General features: G+C 38.0%; 1 protein-coding gene across 1 annotated transcript in view; it reads right to left on the bottom strand.

Moving 5' to 3' along the window:
- The window catches only part of kcnn3 (potassium intermediate/small conductance calcium-activated channel, subfamily N, member 3), a 51,879-nt gene that overhangs the window by 3,538 nt on the left and 35,329 nt on the right, over positions 1-13,012 (bottom strand). Inside the window, 1 exon segment of the mRNA XM_034875022.1 lies at positions 8,991-9,101. Within this exon segment, the coding sequence (XP_034730913.1) occupies positions 8,991-9,101 (111 nt within the window).

Raw genomic sequence — 13,012 nt, 5'->3', positions numbered from 1 at the left:
ACACACACACACACACACACACACACACACACACACACACACACACACACACACACAGTTAGCAACAGGTAGTCCTTGGCAACTGAAGCAGGCAACAGGTTTGCCCAGATTGGCTCTCTTTTTCCCTCCATTATCCATTGTCTCCCTGCAAAGAAAAAAAAATCTAAAACATAGTTTTCTTTTTAGAGGCTGCTCTTATTCTCTGTCTCTCTCTACACATGCCAGTTTGCTTGCCAATGCTATTCATGCACGCATAAACAGCTCTCTCCTTGGGGAGATTTGGCAATGAGAAACAACAGGAGTGTATCCCTCACACCCACTTCTCTCCTCTCCTGGCCTGTCTATAAGCCACATTAAACTTGGAATAACACAAATGGGCTGCATTATCTTGGCTTGTTGGGAGACATTCACTTGAGTACTATTACAGTTTTTTAACACACACACACACACACACACACACACACGCACACACGCACGCACGCACAAACGTTCTTTATTCTAAAAATGATACTGCTTTTCACGTATGTTTGTCGTTTTGATTTTTGTGTGCAACAGTAATGTTTTGCCACTAGAACATTGTACATTGTACTTTGCTACTCTAGAACATTGTATGGGAATGTAGATTTAAGTCTATGAAAGAAAAAAGAGCTTTTGATTTAGAGTGTTTAAATGGGATATCCAAAGATTTACTATTATGAAAAAAGTGTTTGCCATTTGATGCATTTTCTCAATTTTGGTAGTTGTTTCTGGTCTTTTTAATGCAGTGTTTCATTTTTATAGGAGATATGAGTCATTTAGCTTTTTGCAGTTTTGGGAATTATGAGTTATTTTTTATTATTAGAACTTTGAAAACAGACAGTTTTATAAACATGAGTAAGCAGTTGTAGAACTTTAAATATAGTTCCATTTGATTATTACAGCAACTGAATAAAAACAACGGCAGCATACTCTCAAAACTTAATGTTGAAGACAATCCTCATCCCTGCAGAAGAGACACAGAGAGTAATAGCCTATGTAATGATGCTCACTTATTAAAAAAAACATAGCTATCAGAGTTAAAAGCCAGAAGGTTTCTTTTAAACTGGTCAAACATCGGCTCCATTTTTTTAATTTCTATCATCGGAATGTGAGATTGCTGTGATTTAATAAAAGACTCATAAGAAATGTCCATGTAGGCTTCAGATCAATTTCTGTGGACAAAGATCAGGATTCCCTTACATAAATGTATATCCATTTCTGCTCCATTGTGTTTAATGTACTGTACATACTCAATATAGGTTGCTATGTAATTACAACACAGGGGACTGACACCCAGCAAAAAAGCGCGGGTGGATACCATAGAGAATCTGTAAGGACATAAATTGAATGAGAGACTTCAAAGAGCTGCTGAGCACTTAACAAAGAACAATTATACCCCTTTCTCAGAGAACAAAAGACCCCGGCAGCTTGGCTAATCAGCACCTATCCGCTGCAGTCAAGGACTGCTCACACACATAAGCGCCTACACATAAACACATGCAGAGAAACACACATTACTGGCCACAGGTGAAGAGAGTAGAAGGCCCTGGGCCTTGCAGATGTGTAGACCTAGGGCTGGTGTATGAGGTATCCCCTCAGAGCCTAATTTCCAAGTTTGTATCAATAGGATTACAAAACTCCCATCTGACCAAACCAAGGAAAGGCACAGAAAGAGCTGCAAAGATTCTGAAGAGACATCATCAAAACGAAGACATGTTAGTGGGTCCACCAACATCACTGCTGACATCTTGATGGTAGCGTTGCATTTTTTAGAAAGTCTTTTAACATAGAATTAAAAATCATATCTGCTTACACTGCTGGAGAAGATATTTGCAACCAATTCAATTTACCATCAATTTAGCTTTGGATTATGTCTTATATCTAATTTAATCATGGGCCAGGTTACTAAAGAGCATATTCAATACCCCTCATATCTACAGGCCCATTGGTAAATTGATAAGTCAAAGCCTATTTATCAGTTGATTAATCATTGCAGGGTGACTAAAATATGATGACGGATGGCATTTTGTGTCTGTCCAGCAGGCTCGCTGTTGACGTTTTCACACAAACTTCTAACATCTGTCCAGCAATGCAAGCTCACTGCTTTAGGCCATTTAATTTAGCTTCAAGCTTCAATCTTAATATAAATTGTGGGAACTGCTTGGCATGCAAATGACAGCAGCTGATATCCCACTGTGTGTATTTTACAGTTAATTCACCCCATTACCCTCTTTTTTCCTTTTTGTATATCTCCTCCTGGGAGTTTAAGTAGAAACTCAGGTAACTCCTTTTACAAAAAATAAAAGACTCAACATGAGCTGCTAAGTCAACTCCACAAGAAACCAATTGACAGCAGCAGCTATTCCTCAACCATATGGCCTGTACTTTGGCAACCATGTTGGGGCCATATGGCTGGTTTGGGTCAAAGAGCTGTTCTAGTTGCTTCCCTACACAGCACACCTTATGGTAGGTACATGAGTAATCTGTTAAGACAAGGGGTTCCCACATCTCAGCATGTTGGGGGTTGATGACATATTGTTGAGTATAATTTAATCAGTACAAATATAAATATAATAGAAATTTCACAGAAATGGTCAATACAGTAAAGTAATGTAATGTATTTTTTTCAAACAAGCATAGACTCAAATACTTAGATATTGGTATCAGGAAGTAAAAATATAAGGTTTGGGCTCTGAGACCTTGCTTATACTGAAAAAAAATCTGGATTGTTTCCCTTCATTTTCCATATTGATGGAGAAAGTTAACATCAGAGAAAAAAGGCTGAGGCGCCAGGCCTGACCCTTCCAATCCGAGCACTATGTATGCAATTAGTAATTTGGTGCTGTGGTGCTGTAATTACAATGTTGTTCTCTAGGAGAGCGGAAAACATAAACAAACCAACAGACCAGACCATGTGGCCTTACTTGCTCTGACCTTCCCCTCCCAGGGAAAGGACAAGGCCGCACCTCTAACACAAACACACACACACGCACTAACACACACAAATTAGTGAAACAAACAAGACAAACAAATCAATGAAATTATAAAACTAAGGTAAAAATTGACTTCCACTGGTTTCATATGTGTATGTGTGTCTGAACAGTGAAACACAGCAGAGTTATGTGTAAATCCATTGAGTGTCAAACTATTTTTGGTCGCTGTCACAATATGGCTACACTAATAAGGATCCATCTGGCTTGCATGTGAATTAAAAGGCTGTTGGAAAAGGAGTTATTTTTGCTGCATGAAAAGAAAGCTAGCTTAGTAGAAATCTTTGGAGGTTAGATTGCTCCCATTTGACTAGTGGTGTAAACATTGGAAGGCATCGCAGAACCTCATTCTTGGCCACAACCCAGAGTGCACTCTGAATATTCAAAGGGCGAAGCTCAGAATATGCCAGAGGGACTTCTAAAAGTGCTCTGATTTAACCAATCGTCCGGAGTGGTGGCAGAATACGCATTCACATTGTAAATTTATAGAAAGACAACATTTTCAACTTTGCAACTCGACTTAAAAAGCTTTGGATCAAAGTACTGACCTCAGAAACAACCATACGCACATGGTCAATTGGCTCATTGCTTCAATGAATGCCATTTAATTGACATGGTAGTTTCATCAAAAGGAAGGACACACCAGTTCACTCCACTGGCTTAGCACCTACAGTAAGTGTGTCCTGCTTTTTCTGTTTTGAGAGCACTCTGTGAACATTCAGGGCAATGTTCTGACCAGATGGACTTTCAGGAGGACTCTGCCTTAACCAATACAATCAAAATACTCTGAATCAACAAGTCCTGATACCAAAAATGATCACTTACAGCCTCAGGTACATGGTCAACTTTGGGGTTATGTTATGTTATGTAATTTCCATCTTTATTAATCCTATCAAAGGGAGAGGAACGCAATACTTTACTGAACATTGCATGAAAATTAACCCTGTGCCTTGAACCTTGAATGATGTTTTTAAGCACATCCTCCTTCTTGATAATCCAATCCAATCCACTTTATTTGTATAGCACATTTTACAAACACAAAGTTACCAAAGTGCTGCACAGAAAACTCAAACATACAAAACAATTAATGTAAAATATTGTAAAAACAAAATAAGAGCATCTGGTTTTAAAAGATAAAAAAATAGATAAAAATAAGAAATACTAAAATACAATAAAACAGTGAGAGCCATCAGAGGACCACACAACTCACATGGAGTTAAAAACCAAAGAATAAAAATGTGTCTTAAGACGAGACTTAAAACACTCAACTGTCGGGGCTGTTCGGACATGGGGGGGCAGAGCGTTCCAGAGTCTAGGTCCAGCCACAGAAAAGGCCCTGTCCCCCCGAGTTTTAAGTCTCGTCTTTGGGACCACAAGCTGGAGCTGGCTCTCTGACCTCAGTGACCGCGCCGGCCTATACATCTGGATGAGGTCTGAGATATATGTTGGGGCCAGTCCATTCACAGCTTTAAAAACAAACAATAAAATCTTAAAATCAATCCTAAAACGTACAGGAAGCCAGTGCAATGAAGCAAGAATTGGACTTATATGAGCGCGCTTTTTAGTTCCAGTTAAAAGACGTGCTGCAGAATTTTGGACTAACTGTAAGCGTGAAAGTGCTTTGTGACTTATACCGATATAAAGTGCATTACAGTAGTCTAATCGAGAAGAAATAAAAGCATGTATAGCTTGTTCAAAACTGTTAAAAGACAAAAACGGTTTAACTTTGGCTAAAAGACGAAGATGATAAGGTCAATATGATCTATTATTATCTTAACCCAATCTGCACACAACACACAGAATATCAATCTTGTCGGCCTCGTCTAAAAATCTGATCTGAGCATGAAAGCAGAGAACATGCATATGACAGAAAGTGAAAATATTTTGAAATATGATGAAGTATCTGTCACAGAGTGTCAAAATACCACACATATTTGAACTAAAAATGTTCTGTATGGTTCACAGATGTCTAAGGAAGTTAGTTTGCTTTCAGTTTTAGGGCTCTAGCTCTGTACAACCACACACAACACTTTTTCTTACTCAACAAACCGATAAAGACAACAACATCAAACAATAACATCATTAACAACAGTGTCAACAGAAGCAACACTGATTGGCATTTTGTTGACATTCTTGGTAATCCTTCATAGTAGAGCCTGACCGATTTATTGGTGGGCCGATATTATCGGCTGAAATTAGGCATTTCCCAATCTATCGGTATTGGCATTCATAATGGCAGATTAAAAAAAAAAAAGACAAACCAATTATTCAGATAAATAAATATATAAAATGAAAAATAAATTAAAAACGGACGGTCAACCATGTTATGAATGCTTTGTTGTATAGTTTATCCACCAGAGGACGCTATACAGCGTCCCTGTTGGCAACACTCTTATTTTTTTTGTTATTGTGTTTTTGTTCAAAGGACTTTAAGTTTAATATCTTAAGTTCGTATTTTTATAGATTTTATTGATCAGAACTTTAATATATTTTGATGTTTCTCTGTTGTGTTGTGATTATAGAACAAATTAATATCATATTATTTTAGTGAGAACTCACACTTAATTACAAATAACTTATGTTAGAGAAATCTGTCTATGTTTTGTTACCCGTTTCTAGATTAAAAAAAATAATATATATATATATATATATATATATATATATATATATATATATATATATATATATATATATATATATATATATATATATATATATATATATATATATATATATATATATATATATATATATATATATATATATATATATATATATCGGCCGATATATCTGAATATCAGATTTTTAAATAACTAAATAATTGTATCGGTATCAGCCTTAAAAATCTGTTATCGGTCGAGCTGTACTTCAAAGAGAAGGAAACAACATTTCACGGATGTAGAAAGCCAGTGGGTGTGCTGTGTGTGTGCACACACACATATGATGACAGCAGGATGTAAAGGCTACTTTTGCATTAATCATTATAAAGCCTTGAGTGATTGTATTCTCTTGTAACTGTGATATGGCAGAGAATGGCCCCAGCCATGTAAATCTATGTGCATACAACAGTTACAATCTTTGCTCTGTCAGTAATAGAGGGCAGGAGACAATTACCACTGCATAAACCGAAGACCCTTTGAAGGAAATGTCACCAAGCAGCTTGGTGCATTGTGTTAAATGAAACTGCTGTATAATGCTTCCCTTACTTGATACTTTGATAATATGTTGCTCTACTTTATCTATCTAGGGGGTGATCAACATCAGTTTGATTTAAAGTTATGCAGTGAAAATCAATGCAATTACTTATACAGCTTACACATTGAAAAAATAAATAAAATTCTATTTAAAATTTAAAAACATTACAGACTAGAGCCCATCTGATAAAGAATTTTTAAGGCCGATACGATACAAGTATTTGGTTATTTAAAAAATCTGATAGTCCAGAAACGCGCAACAAAACATAAACATAACAGTTATTTGTACTTATTTAGGAGTTCTCACTAAAATAATATGATAATAATTTACAGAGGAACATCAAAATATATTAAAGTTCTGATGAATAAAAATGTATAAAAATACAAACTTATGATATGAAACTTAAATTCCTTTGTACAAAAACTTGACGTAGTAGAGTGCCTTCTGGTGGACAAACTATGCAATACGCCGACACTCTTAACATTGTTGAGCGTCCGTTTTTATTTTATTTTAGAAATATTCATTTATCAGAATCAATTATTTGTCATTATAAATGATTCTGATGAATGAATATCGCCAATTATTAATGCCAATACCGATAGATAATATATGTATTATATCAGTTGGGCTCTATTACACACTAATTATGATCTGATTTAAAATATATCTACAGATGTGTTCAGCAGCAAAATTATCATACAAATAGATTGACAAATAGACAAATTAGTGTGAGGCTGGTCTTTCATATATTTACAGTCACAATAACCTACACTACAATAACACGACTCCATCCAACCGAACTTAGTCAATTGTACACTCACCTCAACACCATCACCTACTAGAAAATGTAGGAAGGTAATATAGCTAAATGTAAGGCATAAATGAATTAATGTACAGCTACTCCAACTGCAAATCAAATTTCCATTTGTATTAGTAGCATGACCGTAAACTTAACAAAACCTAAGACAATAAGAGTCTACAGCCACGCTAGTGGTTCTGTGAGGCTGGCTTTGAGCTAAATGCTAACATGTCCAAGCTACGATGCTCCCAATGACTGTGCTTACATGCTGATGTCAAGAAGGCATCATTTTTACCAGACTCAACATCTTAGCATGAAAGCTAATTAGCTAATTAGCTCAAAACACAAAATAGAGCTGTCAAAATATTTCACTAAACACCACTTGGTTGGCCCTATGGGAAAGATAAGGAGTACACTAAAATCATCAGGATTCATCCTCTGGGAACCACAAATCTTGGCAATATCAGGCGAATCCATCCAATAGTTGCTGAGCTATTTCAGTGGGGACCAAATTGGTGGATTGACTGACCCCACAGACTGACCCACCATTACTAGCATTGAAAAAAAGAGCTCTATCTACTTACATAAAAATGTCACTTTTGTATAATGACTGCTGTTAAAACACCCAGTTTAAAATCCATTAAAACGGGGGTAAAAGGTTGGAAACAGCTGCTTTAGATGGTTAGATGGGTTACAGATTCTAACTACACAAAATTCCACACACCCAGACCCACACCCACGCATAGTTTAAAGGTCCCCTGCCACAGGTATTTAATTACTTTGTGGTAATGTTTGAATTTCTACTATGGACTCTGTAACCTTTTTAATCGAAAAAAAGTACCTTGTTTCATTTTGTGGTACAGAAAGCCTGCAGGAAGCTCGATTTGTGCAAGTTGTCATTAATACTCAACAAGCTAAGCTGCTTGACTCTGATTGGCTAACAGCTAGCCAATGAGAGCCTGGCTATTAGTATTTTTTACCCAGCACAACTGAGCAAGCTCATGGATAGTAATTAGCTGAGACAACATCACGTGAGACTGACCAGCTTTTTTAACTGGCTTGATTTCTCCGCTTATTTCTTTTCAGTGGCTAGAGCTGACAGGAGGTAGCAGTAAAAAAAGCAAGTAAAAACGGTTTTGTGGCAGGGCAGCTTTAAGGTGTTAAACATCTTGGGAAAACGCACTCTGGTTGACATAGTAAGAGCCTGCAGAAAGGTGAGGTGAGAGCCTGGCTCCAACAGAGAGTCTATTTAGTGTCTCTGTTGATATTTTATCCCCACTGAAATTATTGATAATCCCACCCGTTCAGTACCCTTCTGCCATAATGTACGCTACATATTTGATATGGGAGCTATTTTTAAAACTTGGGTCTTTCAACTGTATGAAATATTGAAAAGGACTGGAGGAGGGAGGGAGTGAGATATAGAGGGAAGGAGGCAGGGAGGGGGCAAGGTAAAAGGGAAGGAGAGGGCAAAGGAGGAAGGAGAGGAGAAAAGGTGACAGACAGAGAAAGAAAGATTGAGAGAGAAAGGGATTTACTGTCAGAGAGACAAATGTCAGAGGAGAGGGGAGGTGGTTGGGTGGTGGGTTGGCCATGTGGGAGGAAAAAGATCGGAGATGCAAAGATAGAGAGGGACAGTAAGTGAGGAAACGAGACAGAGAGAACGAGAAAGAGATGACCTTTTATTGCCTTTACTCACTCAAATAACATGGCACTCTGTCACTACAATACAGGGTGATAGTGTGATGTAGTTGTTGGAGAGGGCAAAAGAGGGGCAGTGAAAGGACAAGCAGTTTCCGTCTTTAACCCCAAAGAAATCTAAAAATATAGTAAAATTTACCCTGGAGGATGATTACACATAAAAACGGTACTTTTACATGCAGTTCTGTGGTCATTATGGTGAGAGCAGGGACTGTGTGCTTTCTTTTACAAATTAAGTGTTTATTTCCTGGACTACACACTCATTCACACCATACAAGCCTACACACCCTTTTTGTGAGTTGCGTGTCCATCATGAAGTTGTGTACGTGTTTCTCGGCCTTGGTCAGCTCCAGCTTCCTGGCTACCACGGCAACCACTAGAGCCGTACATCCCGCACCCTGAGAGAGAGAGAGAAAACAGAGCCTTGAGTCAGTCAGTAGAAAGAAGGAATTGAATGGAGCGAGGACAAATATGAGGAAGGGAGACAGACGGAGAAGAGAATGGGACAGAGGAGAGGATTAAGGGATAACTCTGTTCCAGATCCATATTTCCTCATGTTGAGCGGCAAGCCAAGTCTATTTTCACTTCCAATCCATCTGGTGTGAGATCCCTTCTATTTTACTTCTATATGGACCTGAAAAATACTCCCTTCTTGTAGATGAAAAAACACATCAAAGATGACACCAACTAATTTAATTTAATTGGATGCTGTCAATATGAATTATATGGTGTCAGTCTTCTCCTGTCACCGGAGCCTCGAGGCCTGCAGGAAGTGTGAAAGTATGAAACCAAAGCGGTTGGTCTGTATTCCAGTTCGACCCACATGAAACATATGGCGAATTCATTTTGGAGAGAGTGACAGCAGTCTCTCAACCAGAAAGACATGCTTGAGAGAAGAAGAGGAGCAGGAACACAGTGAGGAAGACTGACTTAATTAACTTTCAGATTAGACAGTGTTTTCAATGGAGCTGTTGAGTGCTCACAGGTTCCTCTGAAGGGGCACCGAGAGGGGAAAAAAGGAGAAAAGATAAAGAGAGCTATTAGTAAATATAAATGAGGAAGGAGGGATACACACTGGGCGGTTGGAGGGAGGGTAAAATTTAGGAGGCAAGGAGGGAGTGCACAGAATAGGAGAGAAATATGGAGAAGGCAATGTTAATGAGGGCACATCTCCTGATAAGTAATGAATTAAGATTAAGAGTGTTTAATAAAAATGTATGAGTGTTCCTCCTTTCTGCCTGGGAGTGTGTGCAGAGAAAGGCACAGAGAGAATTAAAGGAGAGAAACATAGAGAGTCGGAGTGCAAGGGAGCATTCAACATTTTGAAGCGTGTAGGAAATAGCCAAGACTTCATCATGCACACTCTCGAAAGATAAGACAGGTTTGCCAAAAATAACTTTGGCTGAGTTCAGAAAAAAGTAACGCACAAACAGGCAATACTACCCACGTCTTTACATTCATGCACTTTATTTGTGTTTATTCAAAAACTATGAATAAAATATGATGAGCGCTGATGGAATGGGTTGCTGATGTCCTGGTGTACTTTAGGGTAAAGAGCCCTCGACGGATTGCTACAGTGCAGCGCGGCATGCACATACCCAACTGTGTGTATGTGTGTGCGCTTAAAATTGTCCTCCTCGGTCCGAAACAGCAAGGCACTGATTGGTTTGTCATGGATGGCGATATGTACTATGTGCAAGCTTGCGCTATGTGCATGTGTGTGTATGAGAGTTTGCTTGCATGTAGTGTATGAGCCTGCATCCATTTGGTTTCAGCAGGGTTCCCTGGGCAATCTCGATAGTGACAAGGCTGATGATGGCTGCTCTACTGTGATTTGTTTCATACGGCCGGGTGTTTCCCTTGCTTTCTCCACTACAGCACGGCCATCTATGTAGCTGTTAGAAAAGGGGGAATCACCCATCTGTGCTCTCTTTTGTGAAACATCACTACCATCACACTCCAGGTAGAAAAAAAAAAAATGCATCTCTTTAAAGATTCATACAGTGGAAAATAGTTTCTCCAAACAGGTCAGGTCAGCAGGAACACATAGAGTCAAAAGGGGAAGATATTTAACACACAAAACATGTGAAATTTTATTAGCTCAATTAGAGTGCACAATACAAGCACAAGGCAGACAAAAGCACAACATAGGTTTGAAATGGCAGCTACTCTGCATCTCTTTAACCTGATGAGCCTTCAAGAACTATAGTATATCAACAGAGAGTATCAACACTTTACTTTAACCCCTGCATAATAGGCAGTACATAAACAGTTGATATGAATGGCTTATAACATACTTAAATGTAGTTGTAAAATTCTACTTGAAAAAAAGTTAAGTTAGCTGGAAATAAAAAATTGCAATGTTGAATAGCTGTGTTTTGTTTTTTTACATGTTATTTTAAACGAGCTGTTAGTCAACAACCTTGCCTCTTCATTCAACACGTTCGTGAATGTATCTTTATATTTTCAAAATCATTTCTTGTTTTTGTAACTAAGCACAACCAAATGCTCCAGGTGATGTTTTGGCAGTGTGTGTGTGTGTGTGTGTGTGTGTGTGTGTGTGTGTGTGTGTGTGTGTGTGTGTGTGCGTGCGTGATTCTTAAGGACAATGTAGTCAAAACTTAGTAAAATACTTTTTTTGTCTGAACAGACTGTGTAATTGTTTTTGGTTTAATTGATTAACTGAAATGTAAAAAATGACATTGTTACTGGGTCAAAAAAAACATTCGGTGTGGCTGAATAACTCAATGGAATGAAATATTTATAACTTAAACTGGATCAAAACAACACATTTTGGTGATCCAGTAGTTTTTTATGCTCATAGGTACTGGGTCAGGGCTATATTGACCCCCACTGGGTTAAATTTGATCAAGTATTCTTTAGTGATGGCAAATTATGAATCTCCTGAATGAATTGAGATCTAGAAAAGATAATACTTATATAATAGTAAGATATAATAATAATAATAATAATTAATAATTAAAGTATAATAATAAGATAAAAACTAAAATCGGTATAAAATCTTTACAAGTGGTAAATGTCTATTATAGTGGAGCTTGGAGTGGCTAGTTTAAACAGTGGGAAATAGCGATCCATTATTAAATATTGAGCTTTCAATCATAGGGTTTAATGGAGTTTACCTTTCATTAAGTAAATATCTTCAAAGGTATAAGAGATAAAACGGTTTATTTTTGCATACTTTCTAACATATTAACATAAAAAATGTGCATTTTACTCTTTACATTTCATGTTTTGATTTATCCGACCACCTTTATGGTCAAACTAAACAATTCAGCACAATATAGTTCGGTCTTTCCACGTTTTTCAGCAAATATTTGCCCCCCCCCCCACTTTTGAAATCCAATTTCCACCCCTGCAGCCACCCATCCACCCACATTGACACACATACACACTAACACCTGGCAACCCCCCAGGTAGCCTCGGGGCTGTGGTATATTCCAACACTGTTGGCCTTCATGTGTTGTCATGGTAACGATGGTGAGCATTTCCCCTATAGAATCTCATTACAATAATTCTCAAGCAGGAAAAACAAAATCACAACCTGTACTCTGGCCTCAACCTTTTACAAATCGTTTTACTTCACTTCCACACTCCCTGCTTTCCCATGACCTGCTGCGCCTAGTCTCCGTCACCCATACAAGCCTCACCTTCTGCTTGCATCCTCACTTCTTTTGATGGTCAAAGATAATAAACCACAATGAAGAGTATAGTGATAGTGGTTGTGTGACGGGAGAGGAGAGTGTGTGTGTGGGAGTCACACTAAGAGTGTATATGTCAAGCACTGTGTCAGTACTGTGTGGAGGATGCAGTCTGTAACAGCAGGCTCGGGACGTTCTGTTTCCACCCCCTGTTCTGTGTCTTTGTGAGTGTGTTAACATTACAGTAAGAGTTGTAAATCTAAAACACACATTGGATGAATCACCCAGCAAATGGGGGTCTGCATGTGTATCTTTGTGCATGAGTGTGTTTATTCACACATATAATGGACTATACAGCAAAGAAAGTAGACAAACTGGCAAAAACAGAGAGGCTGGGCAGAGAAATATAGACACTAAAATCATCTATGTGCTCCTGATCCAGCCAGTGCTGCACACTTACAGTACTGAGACTAATAATTCAATGATTTTCCAAAAAAGAAGCAGCGCCCCAATGTATTTTTCTTTTACAAACCGGTCCAATGGCGTCCAGATTTTCTCATACACCCTCAATATACTGTATACAGTGGGTACGGAAAGTATTCAGACCCCTTTAAATTTTTCACTCTTTGTTTCATTGCAGCCATTTTCCA

Source organism: Etheostoma cragini, chromosome 6, assembly GCF_013103735.1.
Source record: "Etheostoma cragini isolate CJK2018 chromosome 6, CSU_Ecrag_1.0, whole genome shotgun sequence".
Taxonomy (NCBI): Eukaryota; Metazoa; Chordata; class Actinopteri; order Perciformes; family Percidae; genus Etheostoma; species Etheostoma cragini.
This window is presented reverse-complemented; position numbering and strand designations above follow the sequence as displayed.